General features: G+C 38.1%; 1 protein-coding gene across 8 annotated transcripts; it reads right to left on the minus strand.

Annotated features, from left to right (window-relative positions):
* Positions 1–95: 95 nt before the first annotated feature.
* Positions 96–16,734, minus strand: lsr (lipolysis stimulated lipoprotein receptor). 8 transcript variants are annotated; one of them, XM_084125370.1, is made up of 12 exons: positions 16,359–16,540; positions 11,320–11,646; positions 10,003–10,122; positions 9,306–9,362; positions 8,162–8,308; positions 6,719–6,916; positions 6,568–6,618; positions 6,013–6,126; positions 4,607–4,895; positions 4,074–4,530; positions 3,263–3,341; positions 838–1,624 (listed from the first exon to the last, which is right to left on the minus strand). In XM_084125370.1, the coding sequence occupies exons 1-11, from the start codon at positions 16,396–16,398 to the stop codon at positions 3,309–3,311; spliced, it is 1,833 nt and encodes a 610-aa protein (XP_083981496.1). In that variant the 5' UTR covers positions 16,399–16,540; the 3' UTR covers positions 838–1,624; positions 3,263–3,308. The 8 variants fall into 8 exon arrangements, with proteins under 8 accessions (XP_083981495.1, XP_083981493.1, XP_083981499.1 ...); XM_084125368.1 differs by having other exon boundaries at positions 5,998–6,126; XM_084125369.1 differs by lacking the exon at positions 3,263–3,341 and having other exon boundaries at positions 96–1,624.
* Between the last annotated feature and the right edge of the window lie 208 nt (positions 16,735–16,942).

The following is a 16,942-nucleotide window of genomic DNA, read 5'->3' on the forward strand; positions in this document are numbered from 1 at the left end:
CTTTGATTTCACAAACAGAAAAACATCACTGCAGCAAACCAAATCTCTACAAATGTTACTGCATTAAAAAAAAAAAAGAGACTGGACACAAACATCAAGTCCTTGTTGTTTTGTATTTCTCCATACATTTTCAACTGGATTTGATTAATCTTCTCAACTCTGCAATGTAATTGTTATAGCAAACCGTATATTACTCAGATTCATTTACCAGCTGTCTGAACTGTGGGGGTCACTTGGCCTTTTGCTGATGCTGTTTCTTCAGATAGAAAGAAGGTAGGTGAGAATTTCCTAAGGAATTGCTGCTTTAAGACACCAGATGGATGAAAGCATTGATGGCTACCTCTCTGCTGTGATCTTGGCAGGCCACCAACGGTGGATTTCAGAAAGTACATCTCACAGAGGCAGTTGTAGGTCCTTCTTCTCTATCTGGGTTAGAAAATATGCTTTGTTTTCTGATAAACCCACCAGGCAGAACACAATAACAGTAGAAGCACCTAAAAGCAAGCACTCTTTCATATACATATGTCAGCTTCTAGTCTGTAAAGACAGCAATGTACAGGACCAATGACATCAGAACAAGCTGCCCAAAACAGGAACTTAACTTCACAGAAACATTTCTAACATGACATGTATATTTGAATTGCAGACGTACAAGTGAAATTACCTTGGCTCAATAATAATGAATGTTATTGTCACATGCAAATTAATTCTGTATGTCATTCCCTGCTATTATTGTACATGAATAGTAAACTGCCATCTAGTGGGCACAATTCAGAAACACCAAAGAATATAAAAAAGTATGTCACATTGATCCCTAACAAGACAACAACCCTAAATACAATAGAAAAGCTTTATTGAAAATTGACATTACAAGACTGTACAAAAATAGCTAAATGACTGACCAAATCTCCGATTAGAGTAAGTATTAAACATATGTATAAAATAAAAACGCAACATTAAAAAATAGCACACTCAGGGGAATTTCATAGAGGTTCTTGAATTTGTAAATGTGCATAAAAAAATTAACAATACATTATATAAATCACCCACTTGCAGAAACCGCATGATGAATCTAACACAATAGAATTTCAGTCCATACAAATATCATTTCTTTATGTTACATTAATTAAAAATCCATAGCTGAAAAACTAAAAGGCTCTTTTTTTCCCCGGACACAAATGAACATCTATTAAAAACACATTCAAATACAGAAATAGACATATTTGCACAGTAAAAATAACTGCTGATGCCGGGTGCCAGTTTTTGAGCATTTGCTGTTAGTAAAATGTTCATGGTAGGAACCAAATCATAAAAAAAAAAAATGCTAAGAATCTGCTATTTCATGTTCATAAACGAGCCTACATAACAGTGTAATAATCTAAACTATATGGCTATACAATCATTAAAAAAAATCCCATAAAAATACATGATGAATATTAACAAAAAAAAAAACAAAAAAAAAAAATCAACCTAAAAATTAACCTCGGCAATCAACTTAAAACTCAAACACACACACATAAGTATTGTGAAAGAGCAGAGGAAACATACACACACACACACTATTTCCACCTGAGCGTTCAATGCCGCGTCACACCACCAGACTCTCTCTGCTCACAGCTCCATTCTGGCCAAAGAAAACAGCAAAATTTTGTATTAGTATTAAAACTATAACATGACTGAATATTAAAGCATTCATAGTGTCGTCTTCTTCTGAGTTTCACTTAACATTGACGAAGAAAAGCCAGAATTTGAAACGGAAAACATTCAGAAAAACAGAACGGTTATAATGTTTCAGCCAAAGTTGGAAGCTAACCACTGTAAAACCACTATGACCACCTAAAGCAAGCATGACCTTTTTTTTTTTTTCAGGAGTCATTGACTGACTTGCTGAACTCTGTACACAAACTAGTTAACCAAAATACAATTTTGTACATCAGCTGTAAATATCCTTCTCCGTTTTGCCAACTCACTGCTCCTCCCTGCTTTTTGAATATCTTATTATTCCATGGCAGGAATATGTCTATTCATTGCATATAGATTACTTCACATGAATAGTGTACAACAATGATTGCACTATACAATATATTTAAATTTAATTAGGTACCAACAAACCAGCATTATTTTAGTATTACTTGTATACTACTTTAGTATTTTTTTTATTGCTTTAATTTTTTATATTTTTTTCATTTTGGTATTAGTTTTAGTCTTTTTGTTATGTACTTTTTTGTCATTTTTATATTTCTATTTAGCTTTAATCCATTTTTATTTAAGTTTTAGTCATTTTAGTACTTCGACTAACGTCTAATTTTTGTTTAAAGCTTTTAAAGTTTAAGTTTTTCATCTAATATTTATATTTTATTTTATTTCAAAACAATTTTAATATGTTTAGTTTTAGTTAACAATAACAGCACTGCAAGAAACTGGTATTTCAGCTGGTGCTGACCAGCTTGCTTGGTTTTAGCTGGATTTTCAAAAAGCTTTCAGTTTGGAATATCACTGTGAATAAAACAACCAACAATAACCTTAAAAAATAGTAATTAAAGAAACAATACATAATTCATACGTTCATAATTTTCATTCATAAGGGCACAGTATGTAAGTTTCGCTGCTAGAGGTCGCTTATTCAAAACAATAACAAAGGCGTAGCTCGATGATGCCCGTAAATGAGTGTGGACTCATGGGAGATGTTGTCTTCAGCTCTACAGCGATGCAAAGCAATCCGTCGGGACCAGGACAGAAATCACGTTCATGTATGAGCTAATGTATTAAAGTTTTATTAATGTTACTGTGGTATGAAGCAGGGATGAGAGCCTCGAGACCCATGGAGGAGCTCCGGAAGGATATAAGGAATGACGGCAGTGAAGGGTGAGAGAGGACCAGGCCTGGGACATTTTCCGTTGCTATTTTCATTATGCTTATGCCGTAGTCAGATGTTGATTATGTCCATTACAATTATATCTTTCTTCCCTGAACTTGAACTTTGTTACAGTTACGTTTGTTCACTTAAATTCACATTAATTTATCTCATTCTAATGAAACAGCCACGAGTGCTGAATTACTACTTGTACACTTTATTTGACAAATTAAAATTGTGGGGTAATGCAGCACTGTTTTACTTGGTCAAAACAATCTTACTAAAATATCATTAATAAAGGCTGGATTACTTGTGTTGCCAAATGGCATGCAGTTAATTTTAAAATATATTGTATGGTGGAGAAAATGCAGTGTTACTGTTACTACAAAAACCAAATAAGACACATACCCGTTTACACCTGGTATTTTAATCAGTCTCTTTTGTCCACTTTCAATCACTTCTGTCCGGATTTCTTCGCGGGGAGGGTCTATGGGTGAGTAAATGTATGGGTTTTAGGCTCCGTTCGATCAGGCACAGATCAGTATCTGCCGATAATCATGTTCTATGACCAAACGATTGCAAATTGATGACGTCAGACTTCAGCGCCACAGTCATGTCATAACTCCAGTGTGGAGTTAAAGCGCGGTCTCAAGAAACAATGTGTTTTTATGCTACGGATCTGAACCTGTAACGCACGCACATAAAGCTGCTTATCATACAGTGTGTGAGCACTTATCTTACTGGGCTTGAACGGTCAAATACACACACTTATGTGTCAAAATGTTTCTTCGTAAACAGTCGTTAGTCTTAAGTGAACGTGTATTTAGCATTGTCCACTTGTAATCCGAAACGCATCTTAATACCAGGTGTAAACAGGACCTAACCGTTTTGAGCAATATAACAATAATTAGTTTTCTGTCAATAAAGGAAACTAATATATATATAGTAAATATATATTAAAGCATATTTGGTGTTTCCATGGTTTTTACAGAAGTAGGACCAGAAATCGAGGATAACGTGGATATGACGTCATTGATACATGATGCAATGACACAGGCCAATACACTGGTTAAAATTGTGAATTTCTCTTGATTTAAACATTGTTGGAAACATTTGGGATAATGCAAGTACACAACTGAACAAAATATATAACACTGTCCTAGTGATTTGTGGATATTTTAATGCAAAAATCTTTCTTACTTTTGAATCTGGCTCTTACCTTTTTTAAGTTGCTCTTTTTGGATGATGGCAAACTGTCACTGTCCTCAGTGTAGGGAGGGGGAGGAGGTGGGAAGTTGCTGTGATTGCCACGGCGATCAGGGTTTCCAGAGGGCGGGGCGAGCGGCAGAGGGGGCGGTCCGCCGTGCGGCCCCCTGAAGCGGTCAGAGCGGTCGCTCTCGCTGTCGAGCCTCTCGCGGCTGCGGCCTCTCTGCTGTTCGCCTAACTTCTTCTTTTCCATGGCCTCCTTCAGGAAGCCGTCATCGTACGCGTCCCGGCCTCCGCGGCCACGATCTCGCTCCAGATCCATCAGGTCATCACGACTACGGCTGCGGCGGCCCTGGAAACCGACCCCACGGAAGGAGTCTCCACGACGAGGACGATTGTCAGGAGAGTAATCACGGCGTCGACGGTCATCGGCGTATCCTCGTCCGCTGCTGCTCCACTCGTCATCCGAACTAGACAGAGTAAAGTCACGTTTTAATAAGGACTGAACTCATTAATTTAGCACGATTGAACGATTAATTCACTAACCCTCTCCTGTCGCCCTTGGCCCCACCATCTCGACGAGTGGGTGGATAGTCATCTCGGTCTCGGTAATTGCGGCCAATATCGTCTAAGTATTCCATGGAGCGGGCGCGTCCTCGATTGTCAACTCCCCGTCTGTGGTCGTCCCGTCGGATGTGCTGAGACACGCTGCTGATGGTACTCATATTCTCGTCCACATCATCGTACACCGTGGTAAGCTGAGGTGGTCTGGCCCGACCACGATTTCGAGAGTCTGGACCGTCGTGAAGTGAGCTCACCTCGCTCATACCATCCACTGGAGGACAGGTGAGAAAAGCAGAACAAGACCAAAATGTTTTAATAAACAAAACGATTACAAATAAATCATCCCCCAACCTTGGAAAAATGGAGAATCTACAGGAAACAAAGTTGAAACAAATGTGTTTCCTTTAGATTGCCTGTGAACTTTCACACACACAAGTAGGACATGTTTGTGAATCCCTAACCCTGTCAAAAATTGGTTGATATGAATGTTGTTCATGGACCATCAGAGGATCTTGATCCAGGAACATGTCCTACTTCATTTTAAAGCGGGTATATGTAAGAATTTCCATGTATTAACCCTTTTTTATTGACGTGTCAACAGCTTGTAAAGAAATTAAAAAAAAAAAAAAGACTTTCCCCGACTTTCTAGATTGTCTTTGAAAGCAAGTAAACTGATTTTTTTAAGGTTGTTGCTAGGAAAATGAAATTGATGTGACATTTACGCACGCTCCTGAGAGCCTCTCCTCCATTCTGTGACGCATGAAATTAATGCTTATACAATGTTCTGGATGATGCTTAAAGAGCCATTCTGTACTGTATGTCAATGTGTCATGCAAAGAAAAGAGATTAACTCAAACTATAGTCTCACATAGCCAGATCTGTATAGACTACACAGTACCAAATGTACTTTATAATCAAACTATCATAACAGTGTCATTTTAATCACCTCATCTGTCGACATGATGCCGGTTAATTGCAGAGCTTGTGCAAACATACCCACGTCACTGCGATCCGATGCTTTCTTAACTACTGTTTCTCATCGCTGTCAGTTTTGTTGAGCATTTTAGTTATTGAAAGAAAATTGCGCAGCACATATTTACACATTCTAAACGTCGCTCTCAGCAGCGTTAACGACGTCTGGAAATGTATCAACAGTATATTACTACAAAAGTATTTCCTAAAACTTCTTTTTACTTCTAAGCAAAGAACGAAAATGAATACTAATCAACTTTGTGTTCACTTTCAGTCTCTTGTACAGCCACCGGTGTCGTTAATAACAAGGGTTTCTGAATTCTACATATAGCCCCTTTAAGCACCTCTTTGTTATAACCCAACCCTCAGAGTGAAAGATAGTGCCCATCTCCAGAACTCACGACGACTGTATTTGCCTGGAGTGTTCCCTGGGCGACTGGGGTCAAGGTTGGCCAGTTCTCGCTCCATATAGTAAAGCACCCGTGTTGGGTTTCCATCTTGGTCGGCCTGAACACGGTATCCACTACGGTCTGAAAAACAATACCAACATTAGATTTAAATCAACCAACATTTAGGTTTAAAATCACTTAAAAATAAAGATCAGGGGTGCCCAATCCTATTCCTGGAGATCTACCTTTCTGCAAAGTTCAGCTCTAAACCCTGATCAAACACAAGTGAACCAGCTAATTAATATCTACAGGAGCACTTCATAACTACAGACAGTTGTGTTGGAGCAGGGCTAGATCTGAACTCTGCAGTTGGTTAAGTCTCCAGGAAAAGGATTGGGCACCCCTGATTTAGATGGATTAATAAATGAGTAGGAAAAAATACTAGATAATAAATATATCGCAAATTAATTACATATGCTCTGCAAAGTATTTTAATTAAAAAAAAAGAATATTTTAATAAAAAAATATAATAATATATAAAACATAAGTCCAAAACTGATGTAGTAAAGATCTCTCGCGTACTTCCTCCACCATCATGGTCTTGCAGCAACGGCACTTGAGATCCTTGGCCAACTGTAGTGGGAAGAACAAATTATCAATTAATTAGATTTATTAATGTAAAAAACTCTTTTGTTAAACTGCAGTTTTTAGGGCAATGAGAGGACGAGTTGACCTGAGCTGGCCCCGTCGTAGTCTCTGCCGTAGCCATTGGAGGGAGGACCAGCGACGCCCATCGGCATAGGGAGCATGGGTAGGCCATGTGGAGCTCCGCCAACTCCATAAGCTGGCTGTCCGTACATGCTTGGGGCATAGAGGGTGGGTGCGTACTGACTGGGGACACCAGACTTAGCCATTTTACCAGCCTCGTATACTGCAAACATTTTTAATTTAGTGCAAGTTATTATTTAAAACAAAAATGCAATAAAATGTGTGTTAAGGTTTAGAGGCTTTTCTCTGCAAATATTCATGCATGCACATTTTTACAATTGTGCAACAGGCTCGGGCTCTTTCGTATTGAGTGTACTACTACTACTACACACCACCAGAGGCGCTAGGGTACTCTAGTAAAGGGTATATACCCAGGTGGGTAGTAGAGCAAGTTAGATTTGTTGGACAGAGGAAGCATGGCTTACTGTTGTGTTACCACAAACCACTTTGAGTCCTGATTGGGAAACTTTGGTTTTAAGCTCAAATCAATGTAAGGAGTATTTTCTTTTCTTTCATTTATTCCACATATTTTCTGGTGTGGTTTTTGTATTGGTTTATAATCATTGCACTTTTTCTGTGTTATTTAAGATTGTTAGTTGACTGGCTTCACTGCTAATATTAAGTTTATGTCTTCTGTTGTAGAAGGACTCTTTATTGCTACTCTCATTTATATGGCTTCTATTCATTGCTTCGAGATCAAAAGAGGATTTTCATCTCTGGCACAAGGATTGTAAACATGTAGCTTTGCTTTTTGGGATTACCTGCACGTTGGATTTATTTATTTTTGATTGGAATTATTCTATGTCCAAGACCAGCATCTCCATCTTCACCAGACTGTCTTTCATGGACTGTATATATAAGGCTTTCAGCTTCATTTCAATTCATGTACTGTTGTTACACCGACTCCATATTAGGAGTTTTCCCCGCTTATGTTTCAAGGACTGTGGGTATTTTAAGCCAAGCCTGCCTACATCTGTGCAGTCTTTCTTTCTTGTATGCTCATTGTTTATTTTGTTTTCAGTATCCATTGTTGGTTTATTATAGTTTTTGTTTGTCTGTTTGTGTGTTTATATTAAAAAGTAAAACACATTTTTATTTCCTGACTGTTTCATGTGATTTATGCCTGGTTTTTATGCCTGCTTTTGTTTATGTCTATGTAAAAAGAAGTTGGTGGTTCCCTTCCTAAAAATCAGACTTAAAGCAGTCTTAAACTTAAAGTGGTTGAGCCAGTTACAATTGATCTGATTAATTCATCAGCGTATCAAATAATTAATTAGATTATTTATTTTCAATCAACTTGACAGCACTAATGAAAAAAACAATTCACACAAAGGGGAATTTTGAACACTTTTCTTTAACACATTTTCCACTAAAAGTGGAAGTGGAAGTGAAGGAGGTGTGGACTCACAGGCGCGGGGACAGCAGCAGCGCTCCGGGCAGCAGGGGCATCTGACGTAACAGCAGCAGGTGTGAGGGCAACACTGACACCAGCAGATACCGATCAGGAGCAAAAACAACAAGAAGCCCAGGACCACCAACACCACTAACAACCAGTCTGGAGAACAACAAGAGAGACAAATCGCTTGCTTCAGATACCAAACTGAGGACTCAGGGAATTAAACAGAAAAGACTGAAGAGATACCAGTGTAAAAGCAATATTGGTTTCATTTCCATTTCATGAGAAAATTGCCCAGAAGACATAAAATTGGGATACAATTAGATTATATATAGTTTACACACTTATATTTTGGCATGTCATGAGATGTTTTTATCTTCGTGTGTGCACATTTCTGTCAGTTCTTGCTGCTGGCAAGAAAAAAAAAAAAAGAGAGAAGTATCTGACGCACATAAAGAAAAACCAGCCGGACAGGTTTTGCCTCACAATACTCTGCCAGGGCTTGATTCCAGCATGCACCATAACAACATCCTACATGCACAGACACAACATGACTCATGTGCAGACGCAGATCTTAGAAACTATTCCACAATCTGACAGAGAAAACCACCAAATTACAGAAGCTTATGCAAATCTAAGGCAGTAGTAATGTACAGTCAGTCATCTAACTGTAAATTACCCCACTTATTCCATAGCTACTTACCAAATAAATAAACTAATGGATGTCTAATATTGTTTTACTGAAGTTGGTTTATTATGTGAGAAGAAATAGGTTGTGAAGGGATAAGACCAAATGCTGCCAATCAGAATCAAGTACTCAAAAGACGCTTAATAATTAATTAGTAATTGACCTCAGTCAGAGTAGACAAATAAAAACAAGGCTGTGGATTAATTTAACATGTTGTACTATCGTAAAATCTCATTTTCAATGTTTCAGAGACTGGACACCATTCAAGGACACAGTGACACATTGAACACTCAGTCTTTCTGTCCCTCAAAATCTTGTTTATGCATCAAATTCTACTCCAAGATCTTTAGTTTTAGTCTATAGTTTCTAGCCTAAGGCTGCAGTGAATGAGACCTGGCTGTGGCTGGTGAAGGATTCAAGTACAGCTCCAAACTTAACCAGACCTCTAGAGAGAAGCACTTATTCTACCTTCCATGATCAGTAAATCAATGCCAGGCAGCAGGTCTGTAGTATTTGACTTTCTCTCTGTGAAAGAAAGACAAAGCCATAATTACTGAAAAAGGCCTTTCGGCATCGGCCCAAGGAGAAAAAAAATAGCCTTTAAGTTAATAGAATTACTACTACTGTTATTAGTCTAATTATTAATATTAGTATTTATCAATATATAATTGTTTTCTATAACATTAAAGAAATGCTCTTGAATCCTTCACAAGCAAACCGTGACCTTCCAGGTGGAAATTAATGAAAAGGTAACAATTTAGCTCAGGGTCCAATTCTCACTATTAACTAGGCGCTTATTAACATGCATATTACTAGGATATTGGCTGTTTATTAGTACTTATAAAGCACATATTAATGCCTTATTCGGCATATACCTGATACCTAAATTTAACAACTACTTTACTAACTTTTGGACCCTAATCTAAACTGTGACCATTGAAAATAATAATTTTTAATAATAAAAATACAAACAAGTAGTAAATGAAAAAACACAAAAAACTTCCAAGATATCATCTAACACAGCCCTAATTCCTCACATGCACAAAAACAAAACAAACAAAACACAGTTTGAACGAACGAACAAGTGTGCAATGCATGCGTTTAAAATCACACATGTTTGGGTGTCTATCAGTCTGAGATTGTTTGTCAGAAAGTAAACGCTTACCAAGCACAATGAGCTCTGAAAAACACTCGCCATTCCCTGAAAGGTCCTGGGCTGAGCCGACTGTACAAACATACACACCGCTGTCTCCCCAAGCAGTCTGAGCAAAGGTAAGATCTGCATCTATATATAAATACATGAAAAAAAAAGTAAGAATAGGTTTCAGAGGTGCTTAAATCATGTCATAAATGTACATATTGAAATCTTAGCAGATAAAATGGCACATTGTTAGTTAAAATAATGCAGAAAAAAATTGAATATATAAATATAAAATACACATAAGTAATAAACAATACATACGTATTACAAAAATACCACGCTTGTGTACACGTATACATTAAAATGCTCTGAAACAACTACACAGCGTGTTGTGTTTGCATCCAAACAATGAGAAACAGACAACACAGCAAACATAAAGCACAATGGAAATACCAGAGAAGGATGACTGAAGTAAATATATCTAATTAACAGAATATTAAACAAATTAAATATTCACGGAACACTATAGCTATATAAGGGAAACATGCAGAGTGGATTAAGCGCAACGGCACAGATGCGCGAGCTTGTCGATTGTATCCCTTTTTCACATGTCACTGGAAAGTTTGGTGTGCGGTCAGATATGGCAAATTGGTAACAGCAAAGAAAGTAAAATAATATTACACCATTAACTGAAGTTGCATGCTCTTGATTGCTGATCTTGATCAGCACACACACATGCGTCATTTGGATGAAAACTAAATCGTATGTGCAAGTAAAAACCTCAACGTTACGTGAATTATGTACAATGAGTGATTCCCTACATTATTACAGGAAGGTGGTACAGTAATCACATGACATTTTCAAGACGTTTTCTGTGGGCAAACATCCCAGAAATAAGCCTCTCAGAAAGCACAAGAATAGCCTATTAAATTAAGTCCGCTTGCACTTGAATGGACAAATTCACACATAATTATGTCGAAATGCCCATATAGGAAAGTATCCTTGTGAAACATAGTAGGTTATGTCTTAAGTGAGCGTAAACAGTTGTACGTGTGTAACAGTGTGTTGGATACGTGCAGCTCTTAAAGTGACAGCAGCCTAATATTCCTGATAAAAAATCCTTAGCATTGATCCCTGCTGAAGCAGCTCTAAATATTCACTATGCTATTAAATTAGATAAAATATGATAGAGCAATAATATTAACAGTGAAATTAACAATAGCTCCTGCAATACATTTTATCAGGCATAATTAGCGTGAAGATAATGAAGGAAATATCTATTTGCTAAGCCAACTAATTTGATTCATAGTCTTTTGGTTTCTCTGGCCAAAGATGACTTACTATTGGTGATGCTGATCTGACGGCCCTGGTACTCTTTCGCAAGTGTGACCGCCGTTTGTTTCGAAGCCACTATGCGAACGGTCCTGGCACTGTCTGCACACTCTATGTTGGGGTTGTAGTTTGGGTTGGACTGAGCGATGGCATTGTCAGCACTGCTGGGGTTTAGAGCAGCTTGGATCGGGTCTCTGCAGTAGGACTTGTACTTCCAGGAGATCAGTGGAGGGGATGTAGCCGTGGTAGTGTAATCACAGCGGAGTGTGACCGGCTGGAATAATATGACCACATAGCGCGGGCTACTGCAGACCACATTGATGGCTGTGGTGAAGCCTGTGGGAGAAGAGGGGTATATCATTTTTTAATATACAGTAACAGTATCCACAAATAGATGAAACAGGGAGGTTTAAGACATTCCCATGAACTTGGACTGGAATTAAGAATAAAATAGAGATCAAATACCATCCAAAATAAAAAAAAAGGAAAGGATTGAAAGGCCTTTAGGCAATAACAAAGACTCAAGCTATTTCAAAAGGCAGTACAGTACAGAGCCTGTCTTATGAGAAGCCTTCAGACAGAGACTTTCTGTAAAAAAATATAATTCTTAAAAAACAAAAGGAAACAACAGATTATAACAATCCAGGTAAACCACATAAAAATGACTGTGAATGTGTCAATGAAGATCCAAAACTCATCTTTAATCTGTTCAAATAATAAAGTGACTTTTCTTAGGCTTAGATTTATTGAAAATGTTTTGAATGCACAGGAAGCAAAGGGTCCTCTTGAAAATTATCTTTCAGTCACTTAAAGCAGGGGTGTCCAAACTCTGTCCTGGAGGGCCACTGTCCTGCAGAGTTTAGCTCCAACTTAATTAAAACACCTGCTGGAATATATAGTATGCTTAGTAAGACCTTGATTAGCTGGTTCAGGTGTTTAATTGGGGTTGGAGCTAATCTCTAGCAGGACAGTGGCCCTCCAAAAATTAACAGATTGAATTTAGGCTTTTATTCACATATAAGCATTCATCAACGCACACATCAGTTATGGTAAATGGAAGCTCAAGCATGTTCGCCTGACGTGCGAGAACCAATGAGGCTCATTCTTTTGTGTTACGCAGCACGTTTGAGCTTCAGTAAGAACCAATGAGGTTCATTCTTTTGTGTTACACAGAGCGTTTGAGCTTCAGCAAGAACCAATGAGGTTAATTCTCGTGTTACACAGAGCGTTTGAGCTTCAGCAAGAACCACTGAGGTTAATTCTCGCGTTACACAGAGCGTTTGAGCTTAAGCAAGAACCAATGAGGTTCATTCTCGTGTTACACAGAGCGTTTGAGCTTAAGCAAGAACCAATGAGGTTCATTCTCGTGTTACGCAGAGCGTTTGAGCTTAAGCAAGAACCAATGAGGTTCATTCTCATGTTACGCAGCACATTTGAGCTTAAGCAGGAACCAATGAGGTTCATTCTCGTGTTACACAGAGCGTTTGAGCTTAAGCAAGAACCAATGAGGTTCATTCTCGTGTTACGCAGAGCGTTTGAGCTTAAGCAAGAACCAATGAGGTTCATTCTCGTGTTACGCAGAGCGTTTGAGCTTCAGCAAGAACCAATGAGGTTCATTCTCGTGTTACGCAGAGCGTTTGAGCTTCAGCAAGAACCAATGAGGTTCATTCTCGTGTTACACAGAGCGTTTGAGCTTAAGCAAGAACCAATGAAGTTCATTCTCGTGTTACACAGAGCGTTTGAGCTTAAGCAAGAACCAATGAGGTTCATTCTCATGTTACGCAGCACATTTGAGCTTAAGCAAGAACCAATGAGGTTCATTCTCGTGTTACGCAGAGCGTTTGAGCTTAAGCAAGAACCAATGAGGTTCATTCTCGTGTTACACAGAGCGTTTGAGCTTCAGCAAGAACCAATGAGGTTAATTCTCGCGTTACACAGAGCGTTTGAGCTTAAGCAAGAACCAATGAGGTTCATTCTCGTGTTACACAGAGCGTTTGAGCTTAAGCAAGAACCAATGAGGTTCATTCTCGTGTTACGCAGAGCGTTTGAGCTTAAGCAAGAACCAATGAGGTTCATTCTCATGTTACGCAGCACATTTGAGCTTAAGCAAGAACCAATGAGGTTCATTCTCGTGTTACACAGAGCGTTTGAGCTTAAGCAAGAACCAATGAGGTTCATTCTCGTGTTACGCAGAGCGTTTGAGCTTCAGCAAGAACCAATGAGGTTCATTCTCGTGTTACGCAGAGCGTTTGAGCTTCAGCAAGAACCAATGAGGTTCATTCTCGTGTTACACAGAGCGTTTGAGCTTCAGCAAGAACCAATGAGGTTCATTCTCGTGTTACACAGAGCGTTTGAGCTTCAGCAAGAACCAATGAGGTTCATTCTCGTGTTACACAGAGCGTTTGAGCTTAAGCAAGAACCAATGAGGTTCATTCTCGTGTTACACAGAGCGTTTGAGCTTCAGCAAGAACCAATGAGGTTCATTCTCGTGTTACGCAGAGCGTTTGAGCTTAAGCAAGAACCAATGAGGTTCATTCTCGTGTTACGCAGCTTTCGTGTTACGCAGCATGTTTGAGTTTCCGCAAGAGGTTTGTTCTCGCGAGTGAAGCAAGTTAATTTAAGGTTCTGTTTATGTTTGCTGATCAATGTGTATATGTGAATAAAAGCCTAGATTAAATAACTCTGTTCATCATATAAAGCGATTGAGTCTCTTTGGAAAATTTGGACTAAACCACTCTATTCATATGGATTCGTTTTACAATGTCAGTTACGTAGCTGTCAATGGAGGGGCAGAAAGATTTCAGATTTCATCAAAAAATATCTTCATTTGTGTTCCGAAGATGAACAAAAGTCTTACGGGTTGGAACAACATGAGGGTGAGTAATTAATGACAGAATTTCATTTTTGGTAAACTATCCAATCATTTTTCTTACCATAATATTAACAGTGTTTAAATCAGAGCATTATTCTAGTCAAATTCAGGAGATAACCTAGGTTGTATTGTATTATACCATGGGCTGTTTAAATACTCGATTCTGATTGGCTGGAAGGTGTGCAGTAAAACCGTTTAATGCACAGGTAGTTCCAGTCAGTTTGATTACAGTTCGAAATTAATCCGCTACATTGGTAACCATAGTAACACAGATACACTTGCAAGCAGAGTGAGAGACGCATATGAAAACGTTTATTTAGGTAGGCTAAATGGATGAATTTTTCATATCGTTTAATTTGTATGGTGAATATGGCAACTCTGAGAAATGGGCCCAGGCACAAGACGAAATAGAAGACTTGGAGAAGACGTTGAATGACAAAAAGCAGCACAAAGAATTAACAATAAATAAATGACATGATTAGTTCAAATAAAGATTGCCTTGTCACTGTCAGTGTTGCCTGTCATTCATAAATAATTGTAATAAATCCATTAAAGAATCATTAAGTTAGCTATATTCTTAAGCAACGAGGGGACGTTAGCTAATAGACTTTAAAGAAGAGACGCACACAGGTAACTCGCGCACGCATCTCTCTCTCTCTCTCTCTCTCTGTTCCTTCTCCTTCAGTTCTCTGTCTCTCTCTTTTAATAATGAATTTAAATAAATGTGAATTCATTCAAATAAAAGCAATCCGATGGCTCTACTTTATTTAAAGCGGTCGGAGTGCAAGAACTGACGAGCCTTAACTTAAGAAATAACCGTCATTTTTACACGTCTGTTAAAAAAATGACACTGTAAACATCAGTTACAGCTTTAACATATTTTTAACTTGGCAAATAACCAAGGTATAAGCGGGATAATCCACGGCTAGCCGTGCATTAAAGAATTTTAATGCACTTCGTAGAGGCAACCACCCTCCGCTTCGCGTCGGGTGGTTCTTCGCCTCTACGTCGTGCATTAAAATCCTTTAATGCACGGCTAGCCGTGGATTATCCCTTACATATGTATTAGCCCTGAACTTGCAACCAATGTTCAAAGCAATGGTCAAAGTATTTTTTAAATGTATATATGGGTTACATTTAGTTACATGTAGTTACAAAACTACAAACAACATCTGATAATTCTTATAATTTTGTCAGGAACATTTTAATTAAACTGTATTTTTATTGGTGGCTTCCTTAAAACACGTTTGAGGAAATAAAAAAATCTCTCATCACACTTGATTAAGGTAGGCTAATTATTGCACTACTTCCTACACATAATAATAACAAACAATGTGACATTGATTTCATGCTTCATTATTATGCATATTCCTGTTGTTAGTCCTCTGATAGTTCTAAAATAAAGAAAACCCCTAACATACAGCTCAAAGAACAATAGCCTTTCACAAAAGCTATAATTAAACAGTCTTTTCATGCACAACTGTTTAATGATACCTTAAGTTAAAAACGATGACAGAAGCCATTTACTACAAAAAGACTCCAAAAGGCCATTTTAAGCAATGTTTGGGATTACTAAAGAAGGGTAAACAAACTTTTTGCATAGGTGACATCACATTACGACATCAGGCTGTGGGTTAGATATGGTTTTACAAAGATTATCAGAGGATGTGACTCATGTGTCTGACCGAAACTATTTCAGTGTGAAGGGGACATGACCACCTCCTCCCACTCAATCCACATTACTCATTCCCTAAACAACAAACACTTAAGAAAATACAAATAAGACAAAGTGAAACCATTGCACAATAACTACCTGAGGTCTATTTCAAAATGGATGTACATTTGTACTGGGCTAATATCTGATATGTAAATCGATTTCCATTAGTAAGATAGTAATTATCTGATTAAAAGTTGGGAAGGACAAATATGCAATGATTATTATAGCATTTGGCCACTTATTTTAGTTAATTATAAGTCAAAACAAGTAACTTAACTACGAATTGGTCCATATGACCTTCGTGAGATCTAGTGTTGTAATAAACTCAATATAATCTATGATATTTATAAAATGATAATCTATTGATATTTTCCAACTCAAATCTACAAAAAAAAGTGAAAACAGTAAAACATAAACTGTCACATCTGAGCTTTGGTGAAGAAGAAATAACGCACTTACCTGTAAACAAGAAGAGGGTAAAGATTATACCCTGCCACATATTATCTCAAGATCTTTTAAAAAACACCCAACATTAAATTCCCCAAAAGTAGGTAAAGAAAGTCCGAGTAGGCCTATGTGTCGTTAATGCCGCAGTATTTGTCTCAGACAGGTGCGTCCTCCATTTCCTCGTGCAGCGACAAGCGAGGTATGGAAGTGTAACCCGAAACTCAGGTGAGATCGACGGGTCACTGCAAACACAATACGCGTACAGTCATAGGGGCCCAAAAGAGAACACTAGTTTGCCTGTTTAAAAATAAGGACTCTTATACATTTCTTTTGCTTCTTAAACAAACGGACACCATATTGAAGAAGAGTATTTCGTGACTGCAGATCCGGTTTGACGAGATTAACCCAAAACGTTTAATAATACAACGCCCTGTAATCCACCTTTGATGAGAGAAATGGTTTAGTCCACTGGCAATCTATGAAGGCCGAGTTAATGATCGCGCGGAAGGTTTTGGTTAACCTCGAAGGGGGAAAACACGTCAATGGGCAACACTGCTGCAAGTTGTGACACTTTTACTAAAGTCATTCTTTCTTAG

The sequence above is a fragment of the Abramis brama genome (assembly GCF_963993115.1).
Source record: "Abramis brama genome assembly, chromosome: 10".
Classification (NCBI taxonomy): domain Eukaryota; kingdom Metazoa; phylum Chordata; class Actinopteri; order Cypriniformes; family Leuciscidae; genus Abramis; species Abramis brama.